The sequence below is a fragment of the Meleagris gallopavo genome, chromosome 5 (genome assembly GCF_000146605.3).
Source record: "Meleagris gallopavo isolate NT-WF06-2002-E0010 breed Aviagen turkey brand Nicholas breeding stock chromosome 5, Turkey_5.1, whole genome shotgun sequence".
Taxonomy (NCBI): Eukaryota; Metazoa; Chordata; class Aves; order Galliformes; family Phasianidae; genus Meleagris; species Meleagris gallopavo.
The window spans coordinates 2,581,349-2,595,164 of NC_015015.2; the positions used below are offsets into that span (position 1 = coordinate 2,581,349).

The following is a 13,816-nucleotide window of genomic DNA, read 5'->3' on the forward strand; positions in this document are numbered from 1 at the left end:
ATTACAGTAAAAAAAAAAAAAAAAGTGGTCAGAAAGTCAAATACACTACTAACGTAACTGTATGCTATCTGAGAACTAATCTGACCAATGCTGCTGATGTGCTTTGAGCTCCTGTTTGCAGAATGAGAGTTCAGATGATGTGTTACACAGGTTTAATCTTTAAAGCCTTTTTGCCCATACCAGAGATGCTGTAGCTCTACAAGGAACTAAAAGCTTGTTTTACGAGTTCACAATTTGCTTTGTTTTTCACCAGTCCCTCCCATACTAACAACTTATTTTCCCTGCTGTGCTGTTGTCTGGTCATAAGTAGGACACTCCACCCACCACCTAAATTCTGAATCATTGCTCAGCCCGTAGATCCACTTTCCACTTTGCCTAATGGCAGGAATGGATTTTTGAACTCGAGCAGCAAAATTCACTCTCCCTAGCACGAATTTTCCCATTGGGTTTGGGATGTTCTTGTTCTTTGTCTAAAGATGCAGCGATTAGAGAACAGACTTGAAATTGATTCTGGAAGCACAACTCTGGCATTTTAAAATTTCTTAGGTAGGAAGTTGTTTTTATTTTTAAGAATATTCAGTTTAGATCCCTTGAGGACCTCCTGCTCAGGAATACCTGCAGAAAGAAAGGGAGAAAAGGGAGGGGGATTTACTGCTTGTTCTGCTGGTCTGATAATCCAATTAGCAGCATTATTTCCTCAGAAATTATTACTCCATTATTACTCAGAAATTAAGCTTGCTCATTCAGAGAAGCAAAAAAGATTTTTTCCTGTCTTGTCACCTCAGTTATTTCTGCAAGTTGCTTGAGGCTTTAGGAGGTGTTTGTGCTGATGTTGAAGCTTTCTTTGCAGCCAGCATTAGGATTGGGTTTTGCTTACCTTTCACTTCCCTAAAAGGAGGGTGGGAGCTGCATGGGGCCAGGATCCAGGGCTCTGGATGCACACAGCTCAGGAGCTGTTCTGTGAGTCTGGTTTGGCAGTGGGGTTTGGTGGCTTTTTGCTTTGTCTTCAGCTCACAGAGGGCCTGACTGCATGGAGTGATTCCTTGGTATTGTGTTCAGGACAATTAGCAGAGCCTAATGGGGATAAAGGAGATGTTAAATTCTTCTAATTGTTACCTAAAATCAGTGGGATTTTCCTATGCAATAAATAGCAATTAGAAGGATTAGAAGGGTAAGCAGAAACAGTGACCTTTTTGCTGGTCTTGCCTCATATTATTTTGCTTGTTAGACATTATTATTTAAACTTTTCTTCTTTTACCACTTAGTTCTTCACCTCAGTGGCAAAAGAAGAAGAAAATCTCTTTCTTCGTATATGGCTTTCCAAGCTCACAAAGCCCTCCTGGAAGACAGAGTTGGGGAGAGGACTCATGGTGAATTCCTGTCCCTGTTAAAGCTGATAAATTGAATTTGTTGGCTGTTTTACGCACATTTCCTTGTGACCAGAAGCACCTCCAAAAGGCATATTTGTAAAGCATGTTTTCAGAGAGCATGTTAATTTAAAAAAAAAAAAAAAAGAAAAAAAGAAATCCTTACCCCTTATAAGATGGTTCTGAACTTCTGATTTTGTATAGTTGCCAGCTTTTTCATAAAGTATGAAATCTCAAAAAAAAAAAAAAAACCACAATAATGAAGTATGTAGGTGACACTAATAAAAGCTATTTTGAGAAGCTAAAAGGTAGTTAAGTGTGTTTATCAAGTTTATTTATTTAAAGTATTCCCAAGTGACCATTCATCACAGTAATTACTATTTCAGGCATAATTAATTTGTAAATAGCTTCAGCAGAGCAGCTTACTTTCAAGTGACTGTTTAGCAATTCAGCTGGGTACTCTATTCATCAGTTAATGAATGAGTAGTGCTCTTGTAAAACATTTGAAGATCTTGCTTATTAAGGCACAGTTTTTGGGTTTATTTTCCCCTAAATTGGTTGTCCTGTTTTGTTTGTTTTTTGTAGGTGCTTTTAAGCCTTGTGAATATTTACTGGGAAGCTGGATGATTCGACTTACTGTCTGGTTTATTTTTTGGTTGCTTTGTTCTTCAACCTGCTTGTCATGTTAACGATATTTGCATCTTGTGCTCCATTGCCATCTTCCAAACTGTTTATAGGTCTGATTTCCATCTCTAACTTATTTATGGGAGTCTATACTGGTATTTTAACTTTCTTGGACGCTGTCTCTTGGGGAAGATTTTCTGAATTTGGCATATGGTGGGAGACAGGCAGCGGTTGCAGAGTCACCGGCTTCCTTGCAGTATTTTCATCAGAAAGTGCCATTTTTTTCCTGATGTTGGCGGCTGTTGAACGGAGCTTCTCTGCAAAGGAAATCATTAAAAAGGGGAAAAGCAATCACCAAAAACAGTTTCAAATTGCAGCAGTTCTTGCTTTCCTGTGTGCTGTGGTAGCAGGATGCTTACCACTTTTCCATAAAGCGAAGTATTCGGCGTCGCCCCTTTGCTTGCCCTTCCCCACTGGAGAGACGCCTTCGCTGGGCTTCACGGTAACTTTAGTGCTTCTGAATTCATTGGCATTTTTGCTGATGGCCGTTATCTACACTAAACTTTACTGCAACTTGGAAAAAGAGGACCTCTCAGAAAACTCGCAGTCCAGCATGATTAAGCATGTGGCGTGGCTCATCTTCACAAACTGCATCTTTTTCTGCCCTGTTGCGTTTTTCTCGTTTGCGCCGTTGATCACTGCGATTTCGATCAGCCCTGAGATCATGAAGTCTGTTACCTTGATATTTTTTCCCTTACCCGCGTGCCTGAACCCGGTCCTGTATGTCTTCTTCAACCCAAAGTTCAAGGAGGACTGGAAGCTGCTCAGGCGCCAGGTGAGCAGGAAGAACGGAGCGGTAGCCATTTCTGTCAGCGCTCAGGGAGGGTGCGCGACGCAGGATTTTTACTACGACTGTGGCATGTACACACACCTGCAGGGCGGTAGCATCGCCGTGTGCGAGTGCTGCGAATCGCTCCTCCTGTCCAAGCCCGTGCCGTGCAAACACTTGATCAAATCCCACAGCTGCCCCACGCTGGCGGTGGTGTCTTGCCAAAGGCCGGATGGCTACTGGTCGGACTGCGGCACCCAGTCGGCCCACTCTGACTACGCAGACGAAGATGATTCCTTTGTGTCAGACAGCTCAGACCAAGTGCAGGCCTGCGGCCGGGCCTGCTTCTACCAAAGCCGAGGCTTCCCTCTGGTTCGCTATGCCTACAACATACCAAGAATTAAAGACTGAGAGGCTCGGCTGCCGGCTCTCCTGACGAGGAGGTACCACGCTTCACAGACCGTTGCCTCTTCCAGCCTTTCCGAGCAGGAAGCACTTTTGTAATCATTGTTTAGTGTCATTTCTAAAAGAAGGGAAGTGGGCAGTCATTTCTTGAGCCATACGTTTAAAAAGAATTAAACAAATAAATTGCCCTGACTGTAAATAATTGGTCAAGCAAATTTGTTACCCAGTATTTTTACTCTGTCCAAGCAATAGCGGTTCCTTTTATACCGTTTTTACATGCTGATGATCTGTTTCCACGTTGTACTCCACTTGTGTTTTACTTCTGCTGCCGATAAGTTCTGATGTGTTGGTTTGTTTGTTTTTTTTTCTGCCAAAGCACAATATAAAGGACAGCCGTTAATATTAAAGAAATTATTTTTAAATGTGACTTTTCTATAATTAAGCAACAGCTTTCTTGCTAGCTTTGTATTCAGCATTGAATCTCAGGATGAATTTTACTGCAGGGCCAAAAAAGGGATTAGTTCTCCCATGCATAACTGTGAGAGCAATATGGGAATACCATTTTTGTTTTGTATTTCAAGCCAACGTTCAGAATTTTTCTTTTTAAAAAAGATTGTTGTAATAAAAACACTTGTAACCCACAATATTTGCAGACGATGCAATAACAGCTGTCAGGAATAATAGGGCTGAAGATGTTTTTCAGTGACGATGCGTTACTTCAGGTGAACCACAGCCATCTTCTTCAGTATTACACAGTAGGGTCACGCTGTTGGAAGGAGCTTGGATGCATCGGGCAGTGTGTTAGCAGTGCTGCCGACCTACACAGCTTGTGAGTTGGTTTAAAAAAAAAGAAGAAAAAAAGACTGGCTAATATTCTGCAGCCCGTTGAGTGCTAGTGCTTACCAATAATGTCTGTGAGCAGTTTTAGATTTTAGCACGTGGGGAAGAAACAGAAAGCAATATTCTTTGCAATAGAAGAACAGCATTTTTGCCAGTTTTTCTTTTTTTTAGCGTCAGTCCGTGCGTTATTTTTAAACCATTTATGTCCTGAGATCCAAATGATTTAAGTGATCCCAATGTATCTACGTTTAGTTTGAAATCTTTATATCTGATCGATATAAAATTATGAATGCACAATTAAGTAATTATGTTGTTTGAACAAATAAATCAGGAGCGAATTTACTGCCATCCCAGTCACTCTGGAAACAGTCTTCTTAAGATTTAAAGCTAGATTGCAGTTTTGAGAATTAACCTGTATATACTGTTCATACAATGAATTTTTATCTTTGTATTGTAAATTATTTGATAGAACACATGATGGGAAATGTGGCTTCACTTCATTTTGTTAATTAAAGCTACCTCCTAAACAATAGTGGCTGCCAGTAGCAGAATGTTTAAAATGTGGTTTATATACTTTTTGCATTGTAAATAGACATGGTTGTATATTGTCACTGTAATAAAAACAGAATCCTTGTATATCAAAATCATGTAGTTTGTACAAAATATGGGAGGATTATTTACTGTATGCTGTTAATTTTGTAAGCCAAAATATTCACTTGTAAAAACAGAAGAAAACCAATCCAGAACTGTTAGTTCTTATATTTATACTCATGAATATTACATCTGCAATTAGCATGGAATGTTACACTGAAAGCAAATAAAGGGTACATGAACATCGATGGTTATTTATCTGTTTTTCCAAAGCTGAAAATGGTGCACAGGCATGAAACTGCAGACAGCAACCAGCAGAACTAATGTGGTTAGGGTTTGGGGCAGGAAAAGGCAGCAAAATAAGAAAGTTGCCAGTGTACTGTGGATTCAGTGGATTCACCATTTCTGATGAATGCAGCCTCTAGGTCTGCAAAAGGTAAAAACTTCCAGAGAAGTCCTTACATTTTTGCAAAGCAGTCTCTTTAAAACAGACGTCATGTATTGTATTCAAGTTCAAGCTTTTAATATGGCTTGGAAGATGGTACAGATGTTGACTCTGTTTTTGTGGCATTTCCATTGTTTGAAACCATAATTTTGGAAGTGGTGGTTTATTGCATGGTACCTCTGTTGGTCAGCTACTCACAGGTGACAATAATATTTTGGAAAATGAAAACAAATTTCAGATGCCATTTTATAACCAGTAGGAAGGAAATCTAGCTATCAAGCTCCAAAAAGCCACCTGAATTTTCCACAGTGCTCTTGAGTAAGGATATGTGTTGTCTTCTGTTTTACAAAATGAGCCTTCACTGAAATGCTTTTAGAACGGTCAAATGTTCTTCATGTGGAGTTCCAGTATTTCATTATGCAGCATTAATGTTGTTTGAGTTGTTGTGCTAGCGGTTATCTTTTAATGCAGTCAGTCCAGTGTCTTGCAACATGCTCAGGTTTTAACAGCTGGTAGAGGAGAAGGAATGCAGGCCCTAGCTACTAAAATTAATTCATTGAGAAGCAGTGCTGCTGAACTTGCCTGTCTCGATCACCAAATGCCCAACTCCTGTGGACAATCGCTTGAGGAGAATGCAGAGAAATCCAACCACCAGGTACTTAATCCCTCCTTTGTCACCCATCTTTGCTGGATGTTGAGAGAAACCTTAAGCAACCGTTGTACTGAACTCCAGCACCAGGTGTAGCAGGGCAAAAAGAATTTGCTGTTGACTTTAAACAAATGAAAGCTTTTGAGTAAGGAGAGGATTCACTTTTTCTTCCTTTTCCTGATGTCCTGAGCCAAGAAGCTTTCTGCAGTGGTGCAGAGGGAAAAGCTGAAGATGCCAGAAGTTGTTGCTGAGATATTCCACGCCTTCTCCCTGTTAAGTAGTTTATGGACAGCTGACAACTTGCTCTAAGAAAGTATTCTGGTGAGATCCCTTTATCTAAAATTACATAAATAATGTATCCACTTGACAACTGCTGGGTTTAGATCCCTTCTGACCTTTTCCATCATGGTAGAAATTCCTGAGTTTAATCACAAATTTACTCAGAAATCTCAGAGTTGTACCAGGATACTTTTAACTTTGACTGTAATTTTTAAGCCTTTGGTTTTAATTTACAGGGTAATATTTTTAATTAAAAGCACAATGTACAGTTTATTTCATACGTACTCTCAATTTAATAACTTTTAATTACATAGATGCTTTTGATCTCTTATTGCTAGTATAATAAGTTTATTTTTAGCTAGAGATTTTTAATATTGCCTTTCATATACTCTGCAGTAGAATCTGAGCTATTTACTCTCAAGCTAGTAATTGAATATGATTCAGAAAGTAAGGAAACAAATGAAAGGTGGAATGGGATAATGCATCATAAATGACTGTGTTTTATTTACTGCTTGTTGTGCATGGAGGATGAATGGGCACGTTCCATACTGTTGCAGTAGTGGCACTGCACTAGGAAAAAAAATCATTATTTAGGTTTTATTTGAGAGTACTAGTTAATGGTGAATGTGGCTGTATTTACTATGAGGAAATTGTTCAGATGTGAGGGTAACAACTTAGGAGTTTTATCATTGGTTTCCAGTAACAAAAGAATGCGTAACTCACTAGTGTCTTCTGCAAATGTCATTCCCAGAGTAAGTGAATAAATCTGCTAAAAACTGAAGTTTTAAATGGGGACTGAGGTAAAGATTTTGCATAAGTAGCTCAAAAAATGAAGGCTGTGCAACAGTAGTGGTGCTATGATCTCCAACCAGTACAAAAACAGATGCGTTTTGATTATGTAGGAGCTGAAATCCAGCCTACTGAGTGGAGCTGGAATCATGCTATTGAATTGTAAAGTTGGGTTTTCACTATAAATTTGTTTCGTAGGATTCTTGCACATTCCCTTGAAGAGAGAAGCTCATTCTCAAGGCTGTGGTCCTTGAAAAAGAGATGGCTCTGTATTTGCAGTGAACAGAAAGCCTGAACTGGGACCAGTAATGGGAATGGCGTACTGCAAAGGTGAGAATGGGCTGGAAAATGAAGGAAAACTGAAGCAATCCAAGACCACTTTAATTAAGCAGAACTATAGATATAGGCATAAAAATACTGGTGCACAGGCAGAGGGCACTTGGTCAGCTCTGACTGTGAGCATGGAGCTAAGTAGTTTTGTGTGGCACCACTTTTCCCCACATCATGAAGTGCAAAGGCTCAGACTTCTTAAACTGAACTACATTTATTCAAATTATTTTGTGTTTTTTTCAGTTGGCAAGTAAAATGTAGACATACGTTCTTCGTGGGCGTCTGGTTGGTTGGTATCAGCTAATTAAAGGTATGTAGCCTATGCCTTAGTTTGTGCCTTAATTTAGTTACTTATTTATTTTTTAGCTGGATTTTATGTTCTTTCTGTGTTCCTGAATGCACGTGTGGAAAGAGACATGGCTTCTGAGAGCAATCTCATTTGATTCTTCTTGTTAAATCTGATTAGCGTTAATTAAATTCAACTGAGAGGTCATTACATTCTCTGAGGCTGAGCTGATCAGATTACAGTTAAATTTCAAAAAATATTTCAGAGGAGTTGTTGGCAAATTCTCACATTTCATAGAGTTGTCAAATCGGGGAAGCTAATAATTCATAATAGTTTATTTATGTCTAGAATTGAATTCATTTCTGTTTACAGAAATTTACAGGTGTTTCATCACCTGTAAAATTAGTTTCTCAGCACCATTTTCTGTGGAAAATGGTTTTTCAAGTAGTGTGGATGACAATTAGGAATTATGTAAGCACATTGTTAGGATCATTTGGAAGTTCAGGCATGTTAATTGTCATTGAACAGACCCAATTTATAGGTGTATAGGAGTATGGATGGGTTTACTCTGAATTTAACTCCCTCTTGCTATATAGCTTAAAGAGCACAGTCTGTGATGGTGCAAAATTTGGTTAGCTCTGAAAGACTGAGCTTAGGTTTTGTCACTTCTGAGGTGAACACTTTTGGCAGATTTTTCACAACAGTAATAGCTGTAGGGACATGTGGGTTGTGCACACGTGTGTATATACATGTGGATATATTCATATCTCTACATATACGTATATCATACGTATATATTCATTCTCTACATTGTTGTTTGTGGCAACTTTTGTTCTTCGTCATGTCACCTTGGGTTTAGGCTTTCGTAATAATCATACTTAATTATTGCCATGGCAGATGGTTTTTATCATAGTTTTAACATAGAATGGCCTGGGTTGATAAAGACCTCAGAGATCATCTAGTTTCAAACCCCCTGCTATATATGCAGGATTGCCAACCACCAGACCAGGCTGCCCAGAGTCACATCCAGCCTGGCCTTGAATGCCTCCAGGGATGGGGCATCCACAACCTCCTTGGGCAACCTGTTCCAGTGCGTCATCACCCTCTGTGTCAAAAACTTCCTCTCAATATCCAACCTAAACCTCCCCTGGCTCAGTTTAAAACCATTCCCCCTTGCGCTGTCATTATCAACCCTCATAAACAGCCGTTCCCCCTCCTGTTTATACACTGCCTTCAAGTACTGGAAGGCCACAATGAGGTCTCCCCAGAGACCTTCTCCAAGCTGAATTTCTGCTGTTTCAGTAACGATTCTTTAATTCCCCAGAAAATGAATCGGCTTTTGTAAGATATATTGAAATTATCTTGGACTGCAGCTTGTTGACATGCTTGAAGTTTTCATGCCTGTCACAATGTGAAGCTTTGCTCATGCTGTTTGCATGGCAGGACATCAAACAACTCTAGTTGTTTGCTGTATACAGCACATACACAGACATGTGCTGTATAGATATATAGTTTGTATGTTGCAAAGCTTGACGGTTTGCATACTGTATTGGGTGTCCTATGATCTGAAAAACATATCAACAAAATGCTTGTAACTTTACTCAGCCTGATGCTTGGTTTCTAATGATACTGTTGTCTCCAGTGCTTGAATCGTTTTGTTACTTTGACTGGTGTAATTTGCTGTCTATTAGAGACTGTAGCTAATGAGACTTGAATCTATTGGATGGTGATCAGCTCTATGATCTACTTATAAGTGCCTAGAGTTCCTTCAATACCGAGAATATGGATTTGCTGCTTAGTGATGTAGTCAGTGTTACAGGGGTGCTTAGATCAGTCTGCCGGGTTTTTTTTTTGTTTTTTTTTTGTACGTTTTCAACCCGCTCGAGGGGAGGGGGCTGTCCCCTCAACTGCCCTTGCGAGGCCCCTTCTGCAGTGCTGTCTCCACAGCGCGCATGCGCGGGGCGGTGCCGCTTGCTGGTCTCCATGGCGGCGGCGCGGTGGCCGCCGGGAGCTCCGCTGTGGTGGTGCGGTGCTGCGCGGGAGCGGCTAACAGCTCTCCTCTGAGCCTTCGGCCGCCATGAGGAGGGCCGCGCGGCCGCCGTCCTTCAGCAGCTCGGAGGGCGAAGAGCCGCTCAGCCCTTCCAGCTGCTCCTTCCCCTCTTCCCGGCGCGGCTTCCGCGAGGAGGAGGAGGAGGAGGAGGAGGAGGAGAAGGAGAAGGAGGAGGAGGAGAGGTCCGGTTCGCTCTCGAATACGGCCTCCCACTGGGGAGTGAGCAGGTCGGTGGGGCGGGGGAAGGAGAGCTCATCTCTGAGATGAGCAGTGAGGGAATGCGGGACACGCTGAGCTGCGCTTTGTTTCTTGAAAGAAGAGCTAAACATCCAAGAGAAATCTGTGGAAAACGATGAGAACCCTCGGGTTAAAGCAGCCCGTCAGCCTACTTGCAGTCTTTCTTCTGCTTTTACTCCTTTTAAGCTCATAGAGGGAAAATTTAGATTGGATGTCAGGATAGTTTTTTACATAGAGAGCGGAACAGGCTGCACAGAGAGGCCGTGGATGCTCCGTCCCTGTACAGTGCCAGGCAACCTGGTCCAGTTCTGGATCTCACAGCTGGCAGGCGTTGGAGTTTGATGATCCTTGGGGTCCCTTCCGACCCAAGCCATTCTGTGGCTCTCTGATTCTAATGGGTGCCCACCAAATGTTCATCTAGCAGCTCCCCTGTGTAACTGCCAAGATTGCAGGTATAATAATAACAACCATTTCTTACTCAGCCACTCCTCCACTGTGTCTCAAAGAGTGGTGTGGTGCTGTTGTTCTATTGAAACTACATGAATGTCTGCCTCCGGCTAACTTTTAACATGGGAAAATTAGCATTTGTAGAAGAGAAGAGCTGAAATTGAGGCCTTGTGTAATGGTTATAATTTCAGTATAGATCAGTATTACATCAGATGGTGTGACTTCAGTGACTGTTCTGCTCATCGAACTTCAGTACTACGCCAAACTCATCTAAACCAATTTAAGATACTTGTATTTAAATACAAATGTACGCTTGAGAGTGCGCTGCTTTATCAAGTCTGTTATTTTAATTATTCTGATGAAGGCTATGAATATGCTGGCGTTCTAACAGGGAATCCTATGAAATTCAGGTTTTGTGTGGATCATAACACGTCACAGCAGGTGGACAGGTACAAGCAGTTCTAGGCCTGCAGTGCTCTTCTCTGCACATTGCCTATGTGTGTTCTGTGTGCAAGACTTTATATATATATATTTTTTTTATTTTTAAATGTACGCATAGAAGATTAATTTCAGGAGCATTATGTAATATGCTTGTTTGGGTGCCTCTTTCATAGCTTCAGTTAAGCAAACAGAGTTGTTCCCTGTAGTGAAGCGTGTAGGTAGGTGTTTCCAGAGTGCATATGTTCATGTAAAATATTAACGTGAAGTCTGATCTCACTGTTTTGTTGTTAAGAAAAATTCTTGTAAGATAGAGAAGAGCTTAAGGAAATCTTCTGGTATGTTTTCAATTAAAGCCTATTGTACTCTCTTACTTAGGAGGGAGTACAGGTACAGAATTATAAATTATAAAATATATTTCTGGCCTGGAGGTAGGATCGCTGCATTACTCATGAGTAAAGTTATGAGTGAGTTATGCAAAGCGTTCTACTAAATGTCTTACCTTATATAATATCACTAAGTGTTGTGCACAAGCCATATTTTTTAAGGTGTATTTCCTGTGAATGTGTTCTAAAGAGGAAAATTTTAGAAAGAATGGATTCCGAGTGAATATCCTCCAGTTCTATGGGATTTGAAAGACTGAAAATAATCTTGATTATACTTTGCTTTTGCAAAAGGCTGCTTGCCAATTTGAGCCTCTCATTGACAGAAATGCTTCCTTGTTTCTGATGTTGGGTTTGATTAGTTCATAGAAGGTAATGTTTGAACCCGTTCCACAGTATGGAATAGAAAGAAAAGTCACAAGCTAGAACTTGGTAAGTAGAATGCAAGGGGGATGATGAGGAACACAAAAAGAATGCTGTTTACCGTCCTGGAAGTTACTACACAAGTGGAAGAATAATGTAATTTTTGCTACAATAGAGAGAAATGTGGATTTTTTGAGACAACAAAACTGGATAGACTTTCAGTCAGAGTTCTGACAGATAATGTTCCTTTATGTTTCTCATTTTTCACTCAGGAGGGATGATGACTCTGAAATAACAGAAGCAAATGAGCACTCGCCTTTGAAAGATCATCTTTCACCATGGGAAGAATGGTTCATTGGAAAAGAGAAGGAACTACGTGCCCACTTACAAGCTAAAGCTGCAGAGGTGAATGTGTCTTAGCTTGACATAAAATCTAGTAGCAAATAGCGAGCACCAAACGCCAGGATTTTATTTTCTGTTGCCTTTAGAAAAACTAGCCATTTTGTCCATTATTTTCAGTTTCTTTAGACCTCTGTAGTGTTAGGTTTGACAATTCCAACATGATTCATGCCTTGAGCTTTCTCTTTTGCTAAATGTTGCACGTAATTGAAATGGTGCTCTGTAATATTTTGCTTATCCTACCAACAGGTAATGGTTCGAGTTTGAAAGAGCATAATGTATTGATGTAATTGGTACCTTGATTTTCACTGTGGTTACATATGCCTGTGTGTAGGTAGTAAAACATGACAGGGTGTGTGCTGGGTGTAAGCACTGCAAGCTGCTTGGTTATACATGAGACAGAGTTGTTACCCATCAGTGGGTAATTGCACAACTACTTGGTGTCATTTCCCAGACTGTGCTGCTCTATCCCAGGATTTCTTTCCCTCCTTCCATCTTTTGTCCCCCTTGCAAACCAACAGTTCTTGAACGCTGAGACTGGGGCAGAAGTAAGTGAGAGCACCCTATCTTTTCATGATTAATATATTTGTTGTTGCAGTTGGTTGAATGATACTATTGTTGAAAGTCAAATTGGAAGAACTGGGTAGTGGTTAGAATAATCGCATCAAAGGTAGATAATTTCTCACTTGAGTTACTGATTTACCATTTGACCTTGAACAACAACCTCACTTTTCTGTGATTCATTTAATCTGTAAAGTGTATGTAACATACATGGGTTGCCTCAGGCTCTTTCTGTAACTCCCAACACTGGAAGGTCTTAAAACAGCGTTTTAGAGGTCAGTGTAACACCAAAATAGTTTGCTAAACTTGAGCAATATTTTCTGATCTATTCACATTGTCTACACGTTTCACATCTTTCTCTTTAGATTCTAGTTTGGTAACTGTCCCCCTGTTTTGATTTCTAAGCATGAAAAAAGAGCCATTCTGCTGTCGTACAGCAAATAGGTTTGTTTAAGGACTTCTCACATGGTCTCGAAGAGGATGAATTAAATTACCTTAATCATGATTTTTCTTTATTGATTCATTTCCTCAAAGAGTCGTAAGTAATTATGTACTTATTGTGCCTTACAAAGATGAAATACTTCAGAATTTCTTCTATTATATTTAAAATATGGATCTTATTCTGAAACTCGATGAAATCCTTAAAAATTGTGGTTTCAGTAAACTTGGACTTAAGCCCTAATGTTCCTGTTTTGATATTAAATGTCACAGATAAGTAATACATCACTTAGCTTTGATGACTTCCTGAATACAGAGTAGTAAATCATCTGAGTATTGCAGAAAAGTAGTAGTACCACTTGAGATTCCATTGACTGATGTTTAAATGAGCCAAGGAACGATTTGTACTGAAGTATTTCTGGAGCCCAACGAAAATATCTATTTCCAGTTCACAGAATCCCAGAATGGCCAGGGTTGAAAGGGACCTCGAGAATCATGAATCTCCAAACCCCTGCCACATGCAGGGCCACCAACCTCCACATTTAATACCAGCCCAGGCTGCCCAGGGCCCCATCCAACCTGGCCTTGAACACCTCCAGGGATGGACGGGGCATCCACAGCCTCTCTGGGCAGCTGTTCCAGCGCCTCACCACTCTCTCTGTAAAGAATTTCCCCCTGACATCCAACCTCAATCTCCCCTCCTACAACTTAAAACCATTTCCCCTTGTCCTGCTGTTATCAACCCTTTCAAAGAGTTGATTCCCCTCCTGTTTGTAGGCTCCCTTTAGGTACTGAAAGGCTGCAGTGAGGTCACCCTGCAGCCTTCTTTTCTCCAGGCTGAACAAGCCCAGCTCCCTCAGCCTGTCTTCATACTGTAAAAATTCTACATTTCCATTGGTTATATTTCATAATGTTTCTGTGTTAACTGTCATTCATTTTTTCCAAAATCTTGAAGAAAAGTGTTCCAAATGTAATGCTTAATTTTTTTTTTTATCTTCAGCACTGTTTCCAGTATTGAGCATGCTGGTATATGTGGTTGTGACATATTAAAGATGTGTGTTTTTTT

At 40.4% G+C, this 13,816-nt stretch overlaps 2 protein-coding genes across 2 annotated transcripts in view; both read left to right on the forward strand.

The window, feature by feature from the left end:
• The window catches only part of LGR4 (leucine rich repeat containing G protein-coupled receptor 4), a 37,454-nt gene extending 32,550 nt beyond the window's left edge, over nucleotides 1-4,904 (forward strand). The window contains 2 exon segments of the mRNA XM_031553389.1: nucleotides 1,953-2,017; nucleotides 2,020-4,904. Coding sequence (XP_031409249.1) covers nucleotides 1,953-2,017; nucleotides 2,020-3,231 — 1,277 coding nt within the window. The 3' untranslated portion in view covers nucleotides 3,232-4,904.
• A 4,508-nt stretch (nucleotides 4,905-9,412) lies between these two features.
• The window catches only part of CCDC34 (coiled-coil domain containing 34), an 18,037-nt gene continuing 13,633 nt past the window's right edge, over nucleotides 9,413-13,816 (forward strand). The window contains exons 1-2 of the mRNA XM_010710700.3: nucleotides 9,413-9,711; nucleotides 11,625-11,757. Of these exons, the coding sequence (XP_010709002.2) occupies nucleotides 9,512-9,711; nucleotides 11,625-11,757 (333 nt within the window). The 5' untranslated portion in view covers nucleotides 9,413-9,511. The remainder of the gene's footprint in view (nucleotides 9,712-11,624; nucleotides 11,758-13,816) is intronic.